We start from the raw sequence: 23156 nt of genomic DNA on the forward strand, positions 1-23156 counted from the left end.
CTTCCTTTTGACCCAGTGTTCTGCTAAAATTAAAGATATTACAAAGTACAGATCTTAAAAAGTGGTTTTCTTTAGAGTGGTGATAGTTCTTTTGGCTGTTGGTGTTGTTGATTTTTGAATTTCTTAAAAAAAACACAACAAGCAGGTATTACTTTGTTCATGACAAACATATTCATCAATGGACTCTTTTAGGGTCCAGAGGCCAAACTGTCCTGCAAGGATGCCATAAAAGTCCGTAGGTTCACTTTTCTCCCTGGGTGCAGTGAGGGCCACTTAGGTTCAAGGAGACTGGGGATTTCAGGAAATTATTTTCCGGGCAAGCACTCTAAATTCATCTCAACATCATCAGCCAAGAAGGAGCCTTGCTTCTCTCTCATAATCCACCAAGGAGCTCTGAATCTCACCTGATATATATGAAACATATTCTTCAAATATTTATATTCTTTTCCCATCTCCTCTGAGAACAAAAGGAAAACAACAGAGTCGAGTCATCATTATTCCTCTGAAATACATGATTTCAAATTCATGTGAGAGCCCTCCTGCACACAATCCACACCTTGAACTCATCCCATCAGTGGTGAAACCATGGTGCTGCCTCAGCAGGCATACTGGAAGCTTATCAGAAATCAGATGCCTGGACCCCACCCTGAACCCACTGAGTCAAGGTCTCAGAGGCAAGGCTCAGTATCTGTTGATAATATGATGTCAGGTGATTCTGAGGCACCCCCAAATCTGAGAACTAATCCCTGGGGGCAAACCTACAACTGAAGGTAAAAGAGAAGCAAAACCTTCTGTCATTTTAAAATAACTTTCCTAGTGTATCCTGGTTTTGAAAACAATTATCTTTTATTTAAGACAAAAATCTTTTCTTTAGAAAATTGGAAAACTGGCAAGGTATTAATACTAATATCATTTTTTTTAATTGGAGGCTAATTACTTTACAATATTGTATTGGTTTTGCCATACATCAACATGAATCTGCCACGGGTGTTCACGTGTTCCCAATCCTCAACCCCCCTCCCACCTCCCTCCCCGTACCATCCCTTTGGGTCATCCCAGTGCACCAGCCCTGAGCATCCTGTATCCTGCATCGAACCTGGACTGGTGATTCGTTTCTTTTATGACTAATATCATCTTTTAAAAATATAACATAAAAAGGGAAAAATTTCTCCTTCTCCCTGTAGAGATTACTCTATAAACTCAGAATTCTGAATGATGCACACTTTGCCCTTCCCAAGGGCAGCATAAACAGTGGGATAAGTGGCCCGCACAACCCTTATAGGTTATAAAGTCATACAAATCACAGTGTGCCTGTTAGCATTTGATGAAGCACCATTATTTTACCAGTGAGGAAACTTGCTGAATTGGAACAGTATTATATTTGTAGAACTTTTAAATATATTTTAAAAAGTGCTTTCATATTCTTACCACTGTGATAAAGGCAGGTATTATTGTCCTCAATTCCTAGGTGGGGATACTGAGACTCAATGAGGTGAAGGGACTTGTTCAAACCCCAAAACTTGGCTGTAGATCCTTCTAACTTCTTGGGGTAGAGAGGTTGTTTGTTGATATGGTTTGCCTTTTTTCAGTTTCATTCTCAATCACTCCCTCTTCCTGGGCTTTAGAAGCAAACTTCAAAAGTCTACCCAGAGTGCAGCCATGGCCACGGGAATTCCTTTGCCCTGGATCTGCATGGTCAGCCTCTGCCCCCTTACCAGGGTCATCTCCCAAAACCTTACCTAGTTTGTCCTGGGCAGCCAACTTTTCTGCCTTCAAGGCTGCTTTGTAGTTTTTCTCCAACTCCCTGAGTTGTGCTGCGTGAGCTTCCTCGAGCTCCCTGTGGGGCCCCAGGAGAAGGCCACAGTCACCTGCGGAAGGTTCACCTGATCTCAGCTCCCCTCCTCATGCAGGCAGCTGGTGGGCAGGCAGTGGGGCCCTCACTTCCTGACACATTCTTCTGGCGTCCATCCAGAAACGATTGAGGAGACCTCTGTTTTCACCATCCACTATTTTGAATGGAGTCATCGGGGGCCATAGACTACCCCCAACAACAGGGTCTTTGCTTACAGCAAAGAAACTGTGAGCTGATTAACACCCAGGATAATTTTAGAGCCTAAGTTCTTGCCAGGCTCCATTCCAGGAGGCAGATGTTGGCAGTGTTCAAGAAAGGCATTAAAACACAGGGCTGTAGGAGCTGTCAAGCCAAGAAAAGACCTGGAGGAACCTTAAATGCATACTGGTAAGTACAAGAAGTCAGTCTGAAAAGCCTACAGGCTGTATGATTCCAACTATATGAGATTCTGGAAAAGTCACATCTATAGAAGTGGTCAAAAGATCAGTGGTTTCCAGAGATTAGTGGGGAGACAGCAATGAACAGGCAGAGCCCAGAGGATTTTTAGGGCAGTGAGATTATTCTGTATGATATTGTAATGGTGGATACATGACATTAAACATTTATCAAAACCCATAGAATCTGCAGTATCAAGAGTGACTTCCCTGATGATCCAATGGTTGGGAACCTGCCTCCAAAGCAGGGGACACGGGTTCAATCCTTGGTCAGGGAACTAAGATCCCCCATGTTTTGGGGAAATCAAGGCCGAGTACCACAACTAGAGAGGGTCTTTCACTGCAACTAGAGAAAGCCTGCATGCAGCAATGAAAACCCAGCACAGCCAAAAGAAAAAAAAAAAAAGGAGTGAACCCTAACAGAAACTACGACTTTGGGAGCAGGCTCATTGATTGTAACAAATACCCCTTGGTGGTGGGGCAGGACGTCAATGATGACGAAGGCTGTGCAGGTGTGGGGCCAGGGGGTATGTGGAAATTCTCTGTCCTTTATGTTTTACTGTGAATCTAAAAAATAGTCTATTAATAAGTAAGTTAAGTCATTAATTTTAAAAAATTAAAAGCAAGTTTGCAACACTTATGAGGACTTCTCTCCAGCAGGACTAAGAAAGGGACTTTGTGGGTCTTCGCTTTCACACAGACAACACGTTTCCTTTTTCTTCCCCTTGGTTTGTCTCTGCAGCTCTGGCTCCTGCCCTCCCATACTTTCTTCCCATTTTGTCCAGCCTTGAGCTAGCAGCCAAGACGGTTAGAGGAGAGGGGAGGAAGAAGAGGGGGGCAGGGAGAGACTGGGCTGAGAACAATAGTAGTTTACCACGGAAATCTCATAGAGAACTGCAAATTGTTTCTTCTTAGCAATCAACTGAAAGGGAGATTATAACTGAAATAACTGGATGATAAAGTACAAAGTCAGGAATAACCTCTGTGCTGTTTCAGTGGCCTCAGATCGAATCATCCTGCTCTCCAAAGACATGTCTCTTATCTCCCACCCCCACTTGCCACCCCACTGTCTGAAATCCCAGTGAACTGAAATCTCGCAAGGATGCAGGAACCTTAGGACCTGCAGTATACAGGAACTTGTGCCAGAGAGCATACCTTGTCTTGCTTTCAAAGTTCTTCTGCATCTCGGCACAGCGGAGATCCATTTCATTAGAGAGCTGGAAATGAGGCCAGGCCAGTATTAACAAGACAGGAATGAGGACCCCCCTCCCACTTCAACTTGCAACTTCTGAGAAGCCTTCTCATTCATGGGGTACCCCCCCCCCCCACTCCCTTGATCTCTCCCACATAGTTACTGAAGGAATGAAACAATTCTTGCCTCTATGTCAGTTGGTTGCATGGAAACCATTCCTTTAGCTGTTTTTTTTTTTCTCTTTGACTGGATGTAATCTCTATAAGACTCTTGAGAGTCCCTTGGACTGCAAGGAGATCCAACCAGTCCATTCTGAAGGAAATCAGCCCTAGGATTTCTTTGGAAGGAATGATGCTGAAGCTGAAACTCCAGTACTTTGGCCACCTCATGCAAAGAGTTGACTCATTAGAAAACACTCTGATGCTGGGAGGGATTGGGGGCAGGAGGAGAAGGGGACGACAGAGAATGAGATGGCTGGATGGCATCACTGACTCGATGGACGTGAGTCTGAGTGAACTCCGGGAGTAGGTGATGGACAGGGAGGCCTGGCGTGCTGCGATTCATGGGGTCGCAAAGAGTCGGACAGGACTGAGCGACTGAACTGAACTGAACTGAACCGAATCTCTATAAGGTCATGGCCTTTGGATCTGGGGATATGTAACTCAATCGAGCAATCATTTATTGTGCAAAAGGCTTGACCTGGAAACATCAAACAGGCCTAAGACTCAGGCCCTGTCTTCGATGAACTTAAAGACCATGTTAATAAGTCCTTGGCAGAATGACTGTGTTTCCAGAGGCAAGGAGTGCTCAGTTGTAGGTGACCCTCTGTTCTAACACATTGGGTCCTCTGGCTGGTGTCTCAGGAGGAATGGACACTGCCAGCTGGGATAAGGGTTGGGGGGCCAGGACTTCTCCCCTCTGTGCAGTCACACAACAATGTGGGGTGACAGGAGGAATGTGAGAATTACAATGTGAAGTCTCTCCATCGAAATAATCTCTAAATATGTCTTCAGTAGGGCCAGTGTTTTGAAAGCTTGTGTTTTGCCCAATAAACCACCAAGGTTGAGTTGAGTGATCTCACGCAAATTATTTAACTTCCTGAGTCTCAATTTCCTCTCTGTAGAAGGTGACCACAAAAACAAAACCACAAAAAGGTTTTCAGAGAAATACAGAGATGAATCACCAGAAGGGAAGGTCTCAGCCTGAGTCCTAGGCTGGGTCTCTATAGGATTCAGACACACCTGGGGTTGCCTGCTGGGAAGTCACCCTTCACACGTGGGTTCCAGTAACAGCAAGCATGGCGCAGGCTGGGGGTGGGGGGAGGAATGAGCGGATGGGAAAGAGATGTAAGTGTCGCTCTGGTTTATCACTCCAGCTCAGGACACCAGGCACCCCTGCTTGGGGTGGGGAAGAAGAGTCCTTGGTAAAGCAGATGGTAAAATCTAAAGGGAGTGTCACCACAATCCCCAGGAGACACAAAGAGTGCAAAGTGAAATCAACTGATTCAGGAGAGTGGGCTTCAGCAGTTTCAACAGCAACAGGAAGTGGGACTGGAGGCTTCTGGGTAGTTTTTGAGCAAAACTAAAGTATTGGTCATGCTGGTGCCATTAGCAAGAGTTTCAGCAAGGTCTGAAATTAATCTCACCATATGGCATAGTGGGCTCTGGTGGAAACTGTTGGTGCCCCCTAGTGGAGCAACCCACTCCAGTACTCTTGGCTGGAAAATCCCATGGATGGAGGAGCATGGTAGGCTACAGTCCATGGGGTCGTAAAGACTTGGACACCACTGAGCAACTTCACTTTCTTTCTTTCCTAGTGGAAAAGATAGTGGCATTGAGCATGCCAGAGATGCCCGGGGAGCTCCTGGAAATTGACTTAGGCCTGAAGATCAAACCAGTTAGTCTCGAAAGGAAATCAACCCTGAATATTTATTGTAAGGACTGACGCTGAAGCTGAAGCTCCAATAACTTGGTCACCTGATGCAAACAGCCAACTCATTGAAAAAGGCCCTGATGCTGGGAAAGATTGAGAGCAGGATGAGAAGGGGACGACAGAGGATGAGATGGTTGGGTGGCATCATCAACTCAATGGACATGAGTTTGAGCAAGTTCCGGAAGATAGTGATAGACAGGGAAACCTGATATGCTGCAGATAAATGGGATTGCAAAGAGTCGGACATGACTGAGCAACTGAACAACAATTAGAGGAAGGACTTGAGTTCTTGGCAGTTATGGATGAGGATGGAGTCAGAGAAATACGACGGGGTGACCACAGTCTTATCTGAAGAGCTGTTGCTTGGGCAACCTGGCTCCCATGAGCCAGGGACTTGGCCCCTTGCCTGGAACATAGCAGGTGATCTGAAGCTATTGGTCTTTCCCTTTCCCATAGCTCACTCAAGGACCACTCACCAATTTTTGGGCAGAACGATGGTCTCTGTTCATTTGCTCTATGATCACTGTCAGCTCTGAGATCTGTTCTTTGAGGTCAGCAATGATATCAGTCCTGCGGAACAAGTAACCCATCACCCACAGAGCTTCCAGGCTGTGCCGGCCAGGGCTCTCCCTGAGCATGGCTTGCTGGCCTGGTGAGAGCCAGGCTGTGTTCTGGACACTTCCTCCATCATCATGGGGTAGGGATGCAGGGGCAGAGGGTGGGCTGGGAGAAGGAAATTTGGCAGTAGGGTTGTTGAGCTCAAACACAGCCCTTTTGGGTAGACTGGCCAGAAGCGAGTAGGGGTAATTTGGTGACTCACTAGATTAGAAGAGAAAGAGCCGGATGTCAGAAATCTATTAGGGTTTGACCTTGACTCAGTAAAGATAGTTGAAATGGAGGAGGGAGAAGATCAGAGGATTAGGAAATGAGTTGAGGAGAATAGAATTGATGCTGACAGTGACTCACAGACAAGGAATGTACTGGAAACAGGACAAAGAAGGGATTTAAGATTGTGGCTTTCAGAATAGATTATGGATTTTTGTGTTTCTGGAAGAAAGTGAAAATGTTAGTCACTCAGTTTTGTCCAACTCTTTGTGACCCCATGGATTGTAGCCCACCAGGCTCCTCTGTCCACAGAATTCTCCAGGCAAGGATACTGGAGTGGGTTGCCATACCCTTCTCCAGGGGATCTTCCTGACTCAGGGATTGAACCCAGGTTTCCTGCATTGCTGGCAGACTCTTTACTGACTAAGGGAAGACCTGAATGGTCTTCACAGACAAGCAATGGGCTGAAAACAGGACAAAGAAGGGATTTTAGAGTGTGGCTTTCAGAATAGATTATGGATGTTTGTGTTTCTTGGGCCTCCATGAAATCTGTAAGATTATTCAGCTCTCTTTGATTGAGCTGGGGTAAACAGGGTGGCAGGCAGTGCAGCAGAGATGAGGTCCTTAATTCAACAGGTCGAGAAAAGAAGAGAGGATGTAGGAGGAGATGGGGAAAGAGGAGATATGAGTTAGAGATTCAGGAAGTAGAATGAAAAGGATGTGGGGACTGACTTTACATGGTCCTGGAGGATGGGGAGTGGGTGAGCCTTGAATGACAGAGGGGGTGGCATAGGCTCAACTGGAATGGAATCAGGCCAGAGTCTTACACACCACATCTCTCAGAGGCATTAGTGAGTGTTATCTTTGGACATAAGGAAAAAGATGCAGACTCGGGCCTCCCAGAAGTCCTGACTTTACTCTCAGTTCTCATTCTTCAAATTCAGACCATTGTATGAGTATTTCATCTACTCATTACCTTCAGGAACAACTACTCTCCTTTAGGATGAGTGACACCAACCCAGTCATTTTCCAGATCAGCTGCCTGACTTGTCTGTCCATCCTCCTGACTCCAGTGGGCTCTGAGCAGAGAGGTGGGTGCAGAGAGACGCCAGCACAGGGCTGAGCGAAGGGAGACTGTGGACTCGGCGTCAAGTGAGGGTTTGTCCTTGGGACAGGAGGGGAGAAGTCTGGGGAGCTGGAGGGAGTTCAAGGGCATTACCTGGAAATTTTGACTTTGCCCACGTCCTCCGATTCTGAATGTTTTTTCCTATCAAACATCTCATCTCCCAAGGTGACAGAAATCTGCTCCCTGTTCCGAATGAGGCAGTAGCCAGGTGACACGTTTATCACTTCCTGGGCATCAAGGTGGAATGTGAGGTCATATTGCAGACTTGTAGTGTTGGGATTGCTCCAGTATTCCTCTAGGGCCTTACTCACATCTTAGACCCATGAGGTGGGGTGTTCCCCTGTAGCCTCCCCCAGTTCCCTCTCTGCTGAAACCAAATTGCATGACTCAGCTGGTCCCTGGGTGTCCCCATAGGCTTCTCAAATCCAACATGTGCAAAACCCAAACGCTGACCCCTGCTCCCCCCTCTGCATTCTCCTTCCAGATGCCAGGAGGCAGCTGGGCGTTGTGGATGCTGCTCAGGTTTTGGAATTAGGTGGGCCTGAGTTTAAATCCTTACTCTGCCACTAGCCACAGTTATTCAGCATCTCTGAGCTTCAGTTTGCTTATCAGAGAATGAAGATAATAACTCTTCATCAAAGGGCTTTTTTGATGAATAAACAAAATAACACATGAGAAAATACCTAGCACAATTGCAAGCAAAACAAAACAAAACCCTCAAAAATCTAGTCAGTTCCACCAAATCATTCATCTACCAACCAGCGTGGACCAGGATAAGATGTACGGTCTTTTTTTAAAAAGACTTATTGATGTGGTCATTTTTTTTTTAATAAAAAAAAGTATTTATTGAATGTGTGTTACAATATTGCTTCTGTTTTATGTTTTGGTTTTTTGGCCCCAAGGCATGTGGGATCTTAGCTCTCTGACCAGGGATTGAACCGCACCCCCTGCATTGCAAGGCGAATTCTCAAGCACTGGACTACAGGCTAGTCCCAGATGTACTGTCCTGAGTTGTGCAGGACACCCTGTAGCATCTGTTATCTGCTAACTCTACCTCAACCTCATCCTGTCTTCACCACACGCCTGCCCCTCATGGTCCAAGGCCACTGGCATCTTGCTCCTTGGCTCTGGTGATCTCTTCTCAGTTGGCCTCTCTGCCTTTAGTCTGGCTCCCCTGAAGTTCATCATCCTCTCCACCTAGAGGGCTATTGTATTTTGGTTTATTTTTTTTCCTGACCATTAAGAGACTGTGTGATCTTCATATAAGACAGGTGGAGCAGGGGAAGAGAGGCAAGGAAAATAGATATAAGCAGAGAGTGTAAAAAGGGCCAATAATACCCCACGGGAGGGCATTTTCTAAAAATGTAAACCTGACCTGTGTCAGACCCCTAAAGGCTCCCGGACACCAAGAGAACTAGGTCTAAACCCCCAGGCAGGTGTCATGTCCTTCTGGGTTTGGTCCCGTCTCTTTCTCCAGCACCTCCTGTCCCTGCTTCTTTCCTTTCATCCTCCCATCCTGGCTCCTCTCAGGTGCCCTAGTGGTCTGTCCCCTTGTCTTTGTGGGTTCCCAAGTGCAGCAGAGGGTTTCCTGCATCTGGGCTTAAGCTGTTCCCTGGCCTGGACTGATTGCCACCATCTGGTTTCTGTGGGAGACTCGCCTCACCCTACACCCTACAAGGCAGCAGAAAGTGGTAATTAAATTCCTTCTCTGGGATCCAGCTGAGCTGAGTTCGAGTCCTGGTTCCACCCCTCTCCAGCGACACATTAAATGTGATCTTGATAGAGGCTCCTCAGGGGATCATTGCACAGATTCAAGGAAGTGAGTGTGTGTAAAAGATCTATGTCTTCACATAGCAGGTCATGTTAGCCCCACTGCCCTCTTCCCAGTTTTACTCACATTAGGTAATTTATTGCTCTCCTCTTGTTTTCCTAAATGGACTTTCATTCTGTAAGAGAAGGGCATGCTCAGAAAGCAGTTGGGTAAAAAGGAAGGTTGGTACACAGATTGCGATGAAATGATGGGTAGTAAAAAAAGTAGGAAATCAATCCATCACTAGCCTAATAGTAGAACCATTCCGAAAACAAGGGCCTAGAAACTTGATATGAAGATCCAAGCACTCTCCTATGAGCCGGTGCCTAAACTTCAATGCACATGCTTTTTAGTGACATCCTTGCTGTGTCTGCACAACTGCCTTTCTTCCTGTTTGCACTGGGAATTGGTGTTCTGGGAACCTGAAAGTGCCCAGGGTTAAATAAATTCCGGGTAAGCAAAGTGTTACTGTTCTGAGACCTGGTGTTAACCCTGATTATAATTAATATTTTTTTCCAGATACAGAAACATGAGCAGAGGGTCAGGTACTCAAGTGTCGTAAGAGTATTTACAGGGGAGCTTACCAGGGATGTTGGAAGAGCCGTATAAGAGTAACTAACTTCTGCTATGGTGGCAGCAACGCAAATTGGATTGTGTCACTCTTCTCAGAATCCTCAGCTGGATTCCTATGTGTTATGCACTAAATTGTGTCCCTCCCATAATCCACCACATTGAAATCCTAGCACCTGCCATCCCAGAATGTGACTGTATTTGGATTTACGAACTTTAAAGAAGTGACTGAGTTAAAATGAGGCCATTAAGGTGGGTGCTAATACCATTTTCCTGGTGTTCTTGCAATAGAGATTAGGACACACAGAGAGAACCCTGGATGTGCACGCACAAAGGAGAGACCCGGTGAGGGGGCGGCAGGCAGGCAGCCATCTGCAAGCCAGGGAGAGAGTCCTCACCAGAGATCAACCCTGCCAGCATCTTGATCCTGGACTTCCAGCTTCCAGAACTATGGGACAATAAATTTCCGCTGCTTAAGCCACTTAGTCTGTGGTTTTCACTGTGGTAGCCCCAGCAGTGAATACACCATCCCTTTTGGAGTGAAAATCAAAGTCCTTATAGTGGCCAGCACACTTCCCTGTGAGTTTCCTACTGTTATTGTAACAAATTACTATGAATTTAGTGGCTTAGAACAACACCTTGTTATGTTTAGTTCTCAAGTCAAAGTCTGAAACGGGTCTTCCTGGGCTAAAATCGAGGTCCGGTTGTCTTCCTCCTGGAGGCTCTGGGGGAGAATCTATTTCCTTGCCTTTTCCAGATCCTAGAAGCTGCCCCTACTCCTAGTAGCCTCGTCCTCTGTCTTCAAAGCCAACAAGGTCATCACTCCAACCTGTGCTTCTGTTGTTACGTCTCCTTCTCTGACACACTGACTTCCTCTTTCACAGGAAAGGAACTTTCCTTTTATATTAAGTCCACCTTTACATTACATCCTGGATAATCCAGCATGATCTATCAGCTGCTGAGCAACCTAATTCCATCCACCACCTTCATTTCCCCTCAGCAATTAACAGAACAAAGTGATGGTTTCCAGGGATTAGGACATGGACTTCTTCGGGGAGGTAGGGGGGCGATTGTTACTCTACTGACTGCATTCAGCATCTCTGCAACTTCTTTGAGCTCATTTCCCTACACTCTCTCCTCCCTTCCTCCACTAGCCCCACGTGGGACACTTTGCTTTCCAGGAAAACATCAGATGTGCCAAGCAAATTCCCACCCAGGGCCTCTATATTCATTGTTCCCTTTGCCAGGAGTGCTTGATTCCAATGGTCAGTGCAGTTCCTGCTGACCTCTTACCCAGGGATTGCCCTGATCTCTCTGTGCAAAATTACAACCCCACCCTCACCATCCCCTCCTCCCTATGCCTGCACTGTTTTTTCACATAGTGCTTGCAGTCTTTGGAAGGATTTACATGTTCATAGTCATCTCCCCAGCCCTCCCCACTAGAATGCAAGTCTAGGAGAGCAGAGACTTTGGCCGTGTTCATTGCTGTCCCCCTGCACCTGACTCAAAGTCTAGCAAATAGTGAGTGAGTGAGTGAGTGAAGTCGCTCAGTCGTGTCCGACTCTTTGCGACCCCGTGGACTGTAGCCTGCCAGGCTCCTCTGTCCATGGGATTCTCCAGGCAAGAATACTGGAGTGGGTTGCCATTTCCTTCTCCAAGCAAATAGTAGGTGCTCAGTAAATGGTTTCCAAATAAATAAGTAAATAGAACACAAAGTTTCATGCAAAGGCCTAAACCTAAATTACACTAGATAAGCTTATAAATGTGAATGAAAATTTTAATTGGTGAATAAAAACAGAGCTGCAATCTACAGAAATCCTTAGACATAGTAAAGTAATCAAGAAAAGGATGAGTGCACGCCATAAATCCGTGGGAGGCTTTTGGTCAAGGACGTGCATTCAACGCTTTTAGGGCAGGGAGGGGCTCTCTGGGGCACCCTGCTAAGAATTCCTTGGAAGTGACTTTGAAAGCAGTGAGGGCAAAGGGCCACAGAATCCACCTGTAGGAGCTGAGGTTTGGAGGAAATCCCAGTGCGTTCCGCCATTTCTCTTGCACACTTGGGAGCAGTTACCTCAAGTCAGGAAACGTTGTAAAGGCCTAGAAGTGGGATTATTTTATTCACATACCTCAAACCATTCTTGTCCCTTGGACGTGAAAATACTTACTTTGGGGAGACAACAGGTTTTGTTATCAGTTGGGCATAATTTTGTTTTTTTCCAGCTGGAGGAAGAGGAGAGAGCCTGACAGTGAAAAAGGAAATCATGAGAAAGAGAAAATTGGAAATTCAGGAACTTGCTTTGGCACTCTCAGGTAAGGGAGACCCCCACAGTAACCCCAAATTGGAAGACACGGTCTGCCAATGGGAATCTTTATAATCAGGATGGTCTGGGGAACCTCAGGCCAATGACCCTGGCACTTGTTCACTGACCAGGGGTTCCTGGGCTGAAGTCCTCTAGTTCTAGAAGCTCTTTGACCTGTATTGGGGTGGGGGGGGGGCCTGCCATGGCCCTTTCCCTCCTGTGCTTACTCTGCAGATTCCTCATTGAAACCACACTCCGCCCCAGTTGCCCTGTCCAGAGTGCTGTGCAGCCAACAGGTGAGTAAAGCCGGGCTTTCTGGCCGCTTTGGGATTTTGCTGCCAAGCTGACTGTTTTGGAAATCTTGTGAGAGAAAGATGGCTGCCCCACTCCATGGAACCCAAGCCCTCAGGCCACACTCCATCCTGGATAATCCTTACTTGGGCTTCACTGAGGAGGTCTTGCTTGGTGGCTGAGGGGTCTTGATTAGCTTTCGTGGCCCCAAGTTCCAGGGATCCCAGCAGGTGCAGTAGACGAGGGGGTTGGGGTACATGGCAGGTCAGGGGCTGTCTTGGCTGCTTGGTCAGGAGGCCCCCACTGAAGTGGGAAAACAGCAGCAGAGTTACACTGTTGAGAGTCAGAGCAGCAACGCTTAGAGATGAATTGGGAAGAACCCAGGGAAAGCCCAAAGCACAGATGACAGATTCTGGAAGCTGTCAGTGTGATACAGGGTCTCAAACACAGAACAACACCTCACCTCTGGCCACCCAGGAGATTGACTTGAAAGCTGTTTAACGTCTGATGTTGTTGTTGTTTAGTCGCTCAGTCATGTCCGACTCTTTGCAACCCCATGGACTGCAGCCTACCAGGCTCCTCTGTCCACAGGATTTCCCAGACAACAATACTGGAGTGGGTTGTCATTTTCTTCTCCAGGGGATCTTCCTCACCCAGGATCAAACCTGCAACTCCTGCATTGGCAGACGGGTTCTTTACCACTGAGCCACCTGGGAAGGAGTTGCTGAGTGCTTACTATGAGCCAGATCCACAATAAGTGATCAGTTATTGTTATGCCAACTTTACAGATGAGGATAGTGAGGCTCAGAAAGGTAACAGAGGTAGCAAGGTGGAAACAAACACAAGTCTATCTGACTCCTGAGCACTTTCTCTTCCATCAGGTCACACTAAATGCCTGTAACAGGTAGGTCATGCGTAGCCCTTCCTAGAAAAGCAGCTCTGTTACTCAAATTACAGTGCAAGGGAACCTTTCAGGTTCTCTTTCCTGGTCACCGGCCTGAATTGCACAGGCAAAACCCTTCCTTCTTGGCTTCATAAAAACAAAAAACTCTGTGAGAAAGGTTTGCATGAAAAACTATCAGATAAACATGAAGGCTTGATCATACTTGTTTATCTTCTTTCTTTTCCAGAATTCCACTAAAATGAGACTACAGATGAAGAGATATTTAATTCCATGAGAACAGAGAGAAGGAGAGAGGAGATTATACTGCACAATGATGTCCATACGGGCTCGGCACTGTGACTCCCTCACTTAGTACACCGTAGGAAACTACAGCTTATGAGCCTGCAAAGGACGTACAAACCAGCGGAAGCCAGTTTCCAGGAGAAAGCCCCCCAAGATGCACGGTTGGAACTGGTAGATTATCTGATGCTTCGGATGGGTATTCGACATCTGTTGGAGCACATTATAGGTCGAACAGTGTTCCTTCCCCTTCCTCCCCTGCCCCACGTTCTAAGTAAATATGTTACCTTACACGCCCAAAGGGGCTTTGTAGCTGTGATTAAGGATTCACCTCAACCATAGTTTTTTTCCTTCTAGTTTTTATTTTTTATTAAAGTATATTTCACATACAATATATTCAGTTCAGTTCAGCTCAGTTGCTCAGTCGTGTCTGACTCTTTGTGACCCCATGGACCGCAGCACGTCCAAGTCCAAATTTAAGTGAGTCCAAGTCTTCTCCAACACCACAGTTCAAAAGCGTAGATTCTTTAGCGCTCAGCTTTCTTTATAGTCCAACGCTCACATCTATATATGACTACTAGAAAAACCATAGCTTTGTCTAGATGGACCTTTGTTGGCAAAGATATGTCTCTGTTTTTTAACATGCTGTCTAGATTGGTCATAGCTTTTCTTCCAAGGAGCAAGCATCTTTTAATTTCATGGCTGCAGTCACCATCTGCAGAGATTTTGGAGTCCAAAAAAATAGTCTCTCACTGTTCCCACTGTCTATTTGCCATGAAGTGATGGGACCAGATGCCATGATCTTTGTTTTCTGAATGTTGAGTTTTAAGTCAACTTTTTCACTCTTCTCTTTCACTTTCATCAAGAGGCTCTTTAGTTCTTCCTCAATTTCTGCCATAAGGGTGGTGTCATCTGCATATCTGAGGTTATTGATATTTCTCCTGGCAATCTTGATTCCAGCTTGTGCTTCATCCAGCCCAGCATTACTCACGATGTACTCTGCATATGAGTTAAATAAACAGGGTGACAATATACAGCTTTGACGTACTCCTTTTCCTATTTGGAACCAGTCTGTTGTTCCATGTCCAGTTCTAACTGTTGCCTTCTGACCTACATACAGAATTCTCAAGAGCCAGGTCAGGTGGTCTGGCATTCCTATCTCTTTCAGAATTTTCCACAATTTGCTGATATCCACACAGTCAAAGGCTTTGGCGTAGTCAATAAAGCAGAAATAGATGTTTTTCTGTAACACTCTTGCTTTTTCCATGATCCAACAGATGTTGGCAATTTGATCTCTGGTTCCTGTCTTTTCTAAATCCAGCTTGAACATCTCGAAGTACACAGTTCACATACTGTTGAAGCCTGGCTTTGGAGAATTTTGAGCATTACTTTAGTAGTGTGTGAGATGAGTGCAATTGTGCAGTAGTTTGAGCATTCTTTGGCATTGCCTTTCTTTGGGATTGGAATGAAAACTAACACTTTCCAGTTCTTTGGCCACTGCCAAGTTTTCCAAATTTGCTGGCATATTGAGTGTGGCACTTTCACAGCATCATCTTTTAGGATTTGAAATAGCTCAACTGGAATTCCATCACCTCCACTAGCTTTGTTTGTAGTGATGCTTCCTAAGGCCCACTTGACTACTCATTCCAGGACGTCTGGCTCTAGGTGAGTGATCATCCCATCGTGATTATCTGGGTCGTGAAGATCTTTTTTGTATTGTCCTTCTGTGCATTCTTGCTTCCTCTTCTTAATATCTTTTGCTTCTGTTAGGTCCATACCATTTCTGTGTTTATTGTGCCCGTCTTTGCATGAAATGTTCCTTTGGTATCTCTCATTTTCTTGAAGAGATCTCTAGTCTTTCCCATTCTATTGTTTTCCTCTATTTCTTTGCATTGATCACTGAGGAAGGCTTTCTTATCTCTCCTTGCTATTCTTTGGAACTCTGTATTCAGATGTTTATATCTTTCCTTTTCTCCTTTGCATTTAGCTTCTCTTCTTTTCTCAGCTATTTGTAAGGCCTCCTGAGACAACTGTTTTGCTTTTTTGCATTTCTTTTTCTTGGGGATGGTCTTGATTACTGCCTCCTGTACAAAATCATGAACCTCCATCCATAGTTCTTCAGGCACTCTGTCTGTCAAATCTAATCCCTTGAATCTATTTCTCAGTTCCACTGTATAATTGTAAGGGATTTGATTTAGGTCATACCTGCATGGTCTAGTAGTTTTCCCCTACTTTCCTCAATTTAATTCTGAATTTGGCAATAAGGAATTCATTATCTGAGCCACAGTCAGCTCCTGGTCTTGTTTTTGCTGACTATATAGAGCTTCTCCATCTTTGGCTGCAAAGAATATAATCAATCTGATTTTGGTATTGACCATCTGGTGATGTGCATATGTAGAGTCTTCTCTTGTGTTGTTGGATGAGGGTGTTTGCTATGACCAGTGCATTCTTTTGGCAAAACTCTGTTAGCCTTTGTCCTGCTTCATTCTGTACTCCAAGGCCAAATTTGCCTGTTATTCCAAGTATTTCTTGACTTTCTACTTTTGCATTCCTGTCCCTTATAATGATGAGGACATCTTTTTTGTGTGTGTTAGTTCTAGAAGTTCTTGTAGGTCTTCATAGAACTGTTCAGCTTCTTCAGCATTACTGGTTGGGGCATAGACATGGATTAATGTGATATTGAATGGTTTGCCTTGGAAATGAACAGAGATCATTCTGTCATTATTGAGATTACTTCCAAGTACTGCATTTTGGACTCTTTTGTTGACTGTGATGGCTACTCCATTTCTTCTAAGGGATACAATATATTACTTTCCAGTATACAACACAGTGATTTGACATTTATATACATTATAAGCTAATAAAAATCTAGTAACCATTTGTCACATGCAAAGTTATTACAATGTTATTGAGAATATTCCCTATGCTATACATTATATCTCTATGATAGTTATTTTTTTTTTATTCTTCCAATTTTATTTTATTTTTAAACTTTACATAATTGTATTAGTTTTGCCAAATATCAAAATGAATCCGCCACAGGTATACATGTGTTCCCCATCCCGAACCCTCCTCCCTCCTCCCTCCCCATACCATCCCTCTGGGCCGTCCCAGTGCACCAGCCCCAAGCATCCAGCATCATGCATCGAACCTGGACTGGCAACTCGTTTCCTACATGATATTTTACATGTTTCATTGCCATTCTCCCAAATCTTCCCACCCTCTCCCTCTCCCACAGAGTCCATAAGACTGTTCTATACATATGATAGTTATTTTATAACTGGAAATTTGTACCTCTTGATCCTCTTCACGTATTTTGCCCAAGTTTTTACCCTTCTCTGGCAACCACTTTGTTCTCTGTATCTATGAATCTGTTTCTGTTTTGTCTTGTTTGTTCATTTGCTTTTTTTTTTTTTAATTTTAAAAAGTCATTATTAAGGTTTTTGTTGAAAATAACTCACATTCAAAAGGAAAGGCCAATATGGTGTGTTATCAGAATACAGTAAATCAGAGTTGATTGGCTGGTTAAAAAGTTGAAAGGAAACTGAGTTTTAAGAGAGTGTAAATAACTAAAATATTTTAAAATGTTATATTAAAATTAGAAATTTTATACTAAAGATATACTAGAATATACTGGAATGTTTGCAAAAATGAAAAAGGGTGCTTTGTTTTTTAGATTCCACATATAAGGGAAATCATACTGCTTTTCTCTGACTTATTTCACTTGGCGTAACAGTCTCTAGGTCCATTCATAGTATTGCAAATGGCAAGATTTCATTCTTTTTTGTGACTCAGTAATATTCCATTATATCCCTCTTCACAACATTCTTTACTAAAATTTCCCTTGGGTTTTGGAATCAGTTGGGTCTGATTTTGCACAGGAAATCTGCTTATCATCTGTGGGACCCCAATAAATGTACTTTCACTTGTATGAGTGAAAGCTTCCTCATCTGCAAAATGGGGAAAAAATTCATGCCTCCTCACTGGGCTCTCAGACACGTGAAATGAGACCATGTCAGGAAAGTTCTCAGCACACTGCCTTGCATACATTAGGGTTTCAAAAACTGGAAACTGAGTTTAGGAACATTATGAAAAAGGTATTCTGTTTACAGAAGCTTTTATTTCTAAATTTGTGGGAGAATAGTCTTTTTAAAAAAATATGTGTTAAATTAAATTATGTTCATTGTAAAGAAAATAACACAGAAAAGCCTAACTAAGTAAAAATAACCCAAAATACTAGCATCTAGAGATGACCACTGAAAATATTTTGGTGAGTGCCCTCTAGAATTCTCTCTAGCCTAGAGAAACAGATGCATAATTTTCCATAAATGAAAGCAAATTCTACTTACATCCTAGATATGCCTTTTTAAACACATAGTCGGTAACTATATACATATACAGTCATAGAATTATTTTTAAACTTAAGTTTAATGTGGAGAAATTTTTAAAATGTACAGAAGTAGACAAAAGAGTACAGTGAGCTCACACGTATTGTCACCTAGCTACAATAACTAGCAATTTATGGCTAGTCTCTTCCATCTTAGTTCACCTTTTTAAAAATTGGAGAATAACAGCTTTACAACATTGTGCTGGTTTCTGCTGTACAATGTGAATCACCCTCCCTCTTGAGACTCCCTCCCCTCCCCCAGCGCCCCCCCCCCCCCAGGTCATCACAGAGCACTGAACTGAGTTAACCCACTTTTCTAACACTAGATTATTTTAGAGCAAATTTAAAGCAAATCTATACTTTTAATTATTTAAAACAAACCTTTTAAACAAGGCTGAGGACTTCCTTGGTGGTCCAATGGTTAAGAATCTGCCTGCCAAAGCAGGGGACACAGGTTTCATCCCTGGTCCAGGAAGATTCCACGTGCTGCAGGGCAACTGAGCCCACGTGCCACAACTACTGAGCCCTCACACCCTGGGACCCACGCTGCACAGCAGGAGAGCAGCCCCCGCTCACTGCAGCTCGAGAAAGCCCACGTCAGCAACAAAGACTCAAGCGAACCAAAAACAAACAAACAAACAAAAGCCTGAAATTTGTTTCTATATTATCATGACTTTGTAAATTTCTCTTTTATGAATGTACCCATTTATATTTTTAGCTAGTTTTGTATTAATAAACATTTGCTTGTTTCCTTTTTTCCCGATGATGAGCAATGACTTGGTGCATATTCTTTTGCTCTTAAAAAGTAAAGGCCTCCAAATACCCATGGGAATGATACTCCAAATTATTAACAACCAGTAAGACAAGGCTATGGAACAAGCAGAATAGTTGAGGGTTATGGGGTGGAACAGGGTGATAGAGGACCCCACTCCCATCCCCACACCAGGTAGTAACCACTCACTGAATCCTGAGGAAGTCTGGGGGTGCCAGGAGAATTGTGGAGGTAACCAAGGAGGCAGGCATGACATTTGAGGGGCTTGAACAATGTATATGCACAGCCAGTATGGCAGTATTTTTATATTTCAATAACTGTGCATACAAGCTAAATGTCAGCCCTCTGCCTTCATATTCCCCCAAGAGGGAATCACTGTTAACAGCTTTTTGGGTATCTTTCCAGAAATATTCTATAATATTTAAAAAGTTTTTACATAAACAAGAACACACTTTACACACTACACCATGCCTTGCCTTTTTTGGTGTATGTATATCTGGACTTTCCAGGCGGCTCAGTGGTAAAGAATCTGTCTGCCAGGCAGGAAACTCAAGTTTGATCCCCGGGTTAGGAAGATCTCCTGGAGAAGGAAATGGCAACCCACTCTAGTATTCTTGCCTGGGAAATCCCATGGACAGACGAGCTTGGCAAGCTACAAATCCAAGGGGTCACAAAACAGTTGGACATGACTTGGCAACTAAACAACAGGATATCTAATAGATATTTCCATATCAACATGGATAGATCTAATGCATACACAGTGGCTAGATGTGCATTTTATGGCTCTAAGACTATAGGGGTGTGTGTGTGTGTGTTTTAGAATCTTGCTCCTCATTCTTTTCCTTTCCTATATCTCTTTCTGATGATTTTACCCAAGACTTAGTGGACTGAATGTGCCAGTTGGTGACCCTGTAGTCACCAGTGAGCAGCTGAGCCTCCAGAAAGGTCACTGGTTAGCATTAACAATCAGAAGAAAAAAAATTTTATGAAACATCTTTTCAAAGAGCTTACCTTGGACTTCCCAAAGATTTGTTTTCCCCATGTAGTTTCTTTTCAATTCAAGAGGCTTAAAGTCACCATAAGGTTCGATAAACTCTTTTCATCAATGCAAAATCAGAATTAATTTTAGGTCAAATCTGGAGAGTTCCAGGATGCGAGACTGTAGTGGTCATTCCAAGTGATTGAAATGCCAGAGCAGAAAATCCACAGTTTTCCAGGGAATCCAGTCAAAATCTTTCACAAAGGCTGACCTGGCATGAGCATGAATTTCCCTTCTGAAGACAACCCAGTTCGAGTCTTTTAGTAATGTAAGTCAATGTAAGTCAATGTAAGCAATGTAAGTCAAACTAGAGGAGAGAGTCACCCCTTCACTGAGACTCTCTTGTGAGAGTTAGAGTTGTGAGATTTTTCCTTAGTAGATGGTGGGGGAAGGTTTGTTTCTTTTATTGCTATGGAAACAGAACGGCAGCATCTCATTGGCTCAGGCCCTCAGCTCTTAAGAGAGAAGGCTGGAGAAGCAGCCATTAAAAAATTCTCCAAGACGTGAGACAAGATATGATTAAGGCATACTACCAGAGGAAACAGAATTAAGTAGCACTCCTAGGCTTAGTAGGCTGTGGCAGGATCTGTGATGGGTTTTAGATTCTTATCATTTGCTCACAGAAACCTAAAACTCTAAAGCAGGCACTTTCTTCCTTGAATTTCAGGCTTTGAAATCTGTTAAAGTGCCAGTCCTCCGGGGCAGGAGACCTTTTCAGTTACCAAGAAGCTCAGATTTTTTCCCGGAAAGAAAACTGCTTTTACTCATTACACAAAAAAAGAAGCTTGTTTATCAAAGACCAGTAGCTTTTATTTTTATTCTACTGCACCTCACTGTATTTTACACATTTTATTTAAAAAATTGCATGAAATAATACCCTTATTACATACTATTTTATCTTTCTTTTTAAAATAATTTAAAATTTTTACTTATGTTTAAAAATTATTTTTAAAATTTATTTTATGTTGGAGCAGAATTGATTAAGAATGTTGTGTTAGTTTCAGGTGTACAGCAAAGTAATTTAGTTATACATATACATATGTCTATTCTTTTTCAAATTCTTTTCCTATTTATGTTACTACAGAATATTGAGCAGAGCTCCCTGCGTTATACAGTAGGTCCTTATTGATTGTCTATTTTAAATGCAGTAGTGTGTACATGTTAAGACCAAACTCCCAATCTATTCCTTCTTTTAACTATTTTTAACAATTTTTCTAGTTAAAATGAAAGCTGATTATAAATCCACCTTATTGATTTCATGATTTGCTGATGAGTCATATGCCAAAGTTTTTAAAACATTGCTATAAGTTCATCCATTCATTCTACTCCATCAGTTCAGTTCAGTTCAGTCACTCAGTAGTGTCCGACTCTTTGCAACCCCATGGACTACAGCATGCCAGGCTTCCCTGTCCATCACCAACTCCTGGAGCTCGCTTAAATTCATGTCTATCGAGTCGGTGATGCCATCCAACCATCCCGTCCTCTGTCGTCCCCTTCTTCTCCTGCCTTCAATCTTTCCCAGCATCAGGGCCTTTTCCAATGAGTCAGTTCTTTGCATCAGGTAGCCAAAGTTTCAGCTTCAACATCAGTCCTTCCAATGAATATTCAGGACTGATTACCTTTAGGATGGACTGGTTGGATCTCCTTGCTGTCCAAGGGACTCTCAAGAGTCTTCTCCAACACCACAGTTCAAAAGCATCAATTCTTCGGCACTCAGCTTTCTTTATAGTCCAAACTCACATCCATACATGACTACTGGAAAAACTATAGCTTTGACTAGAAGGAACTTTGTCAGCAAAGTAATCTTTCTGCCCTATAATATACTGTCTAGGTTGGTCATAGCTTTTCTTTCAAGGAGCAAGCGTCTTTTAATTTCACACATGCAGTCACCATCTGCAGAGATTTTGAAGCACCAGAAAATAAAGTCTTTCACTGTTTCCATTGTTTCACCATCTATTTGCCATGCAGTGATGGGACCAGATGCCATGATCTTAGTTTTCTGAATGTTGAGCTTTAAGCCTGGTTTTTCACTCACTTCTTTCACTTTCATCAAGAGGTTCTTTAGTTTTTCTTCACTTTCTGCCATAAGGGTGGTGTCATCTGCATATCTGAGGTTATTGATATTTCTCCCAACAATCTTGATTCCAGCTTGCGCTTCACCCAGCCTAGCGTTTCTCATGATGTACTCTGCATAGAAGTTAAATATGCAGGGTGACAACATACAGCCTTGACGTACTGCTTTCCACATTTGGAACCAGTCTGTTGTTCCACGTCCAGTTCTAACTGTTGCTTCTTGACCTGCATACAGATTTCTCAAGAGGCAGGTCAGGTGATCTGGTATTCCCATCTCTTGAAGAATTTTCAGTTTGTTGTGATCCACATAGTCAAAAGCTTTGGTGTAGTCAATAAAGCAGAAGTAGATACTTTACTGGAACTCTCTTGCTTATGTGATGATCCAGCGGATGTTGGCAATTTGATCTCTGGTTCCTCTGCTTTTTCTAAAAACCAGCTTGAACATCTGGAAGTTCATGGTTCACATATTGTTGAAGCCTGGCTTGGAGAATTTTGAGCATTACTTTGCTAGCCTGTGAGATGAGTGCAATTATGCAGTAGTTTAAACATACCTTGGCATTGCCTTTTCTTTGGGATTGGAATGAAAACTGACCTTTTCCAGTCCTGTGGCCACAGATGAATTTTTCAAATTTGCTAGCATATTGAGTGCAGCACTTTCACAGCATAATCTTTTAGTATTTGAAATAGCTCAACTGGAATTCCATCACCTCCACTAGCTTTGTTTGTAGTGATGCTTCCTAAGGCTCACTTGACTTTGCATTCCAGGATGTCTGGCTGTAGATAAGTGATCACACTATCGTGGTTATCTGGGTCATGAAGATCTTTTTTGTACAGTTCTTCTGTGTATTCTTGTCACCTATTTTTAATATCTTCTGCTTCTGTTAGGCCAATATCATTCTGTCCTTTATTGTGCTCATCTTTGTATGAAATGTTTCCTTGGTATCTCTCATTTTCTTGAAGAGATCTCTAGTTTTCCCCATTCTATTGTTTTCCTCTATTTCTTTGCATTGATCACTGAGGAAGGATTGCTTATCTCTCCTTGCTATTCTTTGGAACTTTGCATTCAAATGGGTATATCTTTCCTTTTCTCCTTTGCATTTAACTTCTCTTCTTTTCTCAGCTAGGCAATGGCACCCTACTCTAGTACTCTTGCCTGGAGAATCACAGGGTGGAGGAGCCTGGTAGCCTGCAGTCCATGGGGTTGCTAAGAGTCAGACAGGACTGAGCGACTTCACTGTCACTTTTCACTTTCATGCATTGAAGAAGGAAATGGCAACCCACTCCAGTGTTCTTGCCTGGAGAATCCCAGGGACAGGGGAGCCTGGTGGGCTGCCGTCTATGGGGTCGCACAGAGTCAGACATAACTGAAG

General features: G+C 43.5%; 1 protein-coding gene across 1 annotated transcript in view; it reads right to left on the reverse strand.

The window, feature by feature from the left end:
• The window catches only part of ALS2CR12 (amyotrophic lateral sclerosis 2 chromosome region 12), a 39486-nt gene extending 19377 nt beyond the window's left edge, over positions 1 to 20109 (reverse strand). The window contains exons 1-9 of the mRNA XM_027564317.1: positions 19686 to 20109; positions 12479 to 12665; positions 11907 to 11981; positions 9259 to 9307; positions 7455 to 7588; positions 5887 to 5980; positions 3442 to 3503; positions 1740 to 1837; positions 405 to 457 (exon numbers count right to left, since the gene is read on the reverse strand). Of these exons, the coding sequence (XP_027420118.1) occupies positions 405 to 457; positions 1740 to 1837; positions 3442 to 3503; positions 5887 to 5980; positions 7455 to 7588; positions 9259 to 9307; positions 11907 to 11981; positions 12479 to 12591 (678 nt within the window). The 5' untranslated portion in view covers positions 12592 to 12665; positions 19686 to 20109. The remainder of the gene's footprint in view (positions 1 to 404; positions 458 to 1739; positions 1838 to 3441; positions 3504 to 5886; positions 5981 to 7454; positions 7589 to 9258; positions 9308 to 11906; positions 11982 to 12478; positions 12666 to 19685) is intronic.
• Positions 20110 to 23156: the final 3047 nt, after the last annotated feature.

The sequence above is a fragment of the Bos indicus x Bos taurus genome, chromosome 2 (assembly GCF_003369695.1).
Source record: "Bos indicus x Bos taurus breed Angus x Brahman F1 hybrid chromosome 2, Bos_hybrid_MaternalHap_v2.0, whole genome shotgun sequence".
Taxonomy (NCBI): domain Eukaryota; kingdom Metazoa; phylum Chordata; class Mammalia; order Artiodactyla; family Bovidae; genus Bos; species Bos indicus x Bos taurus.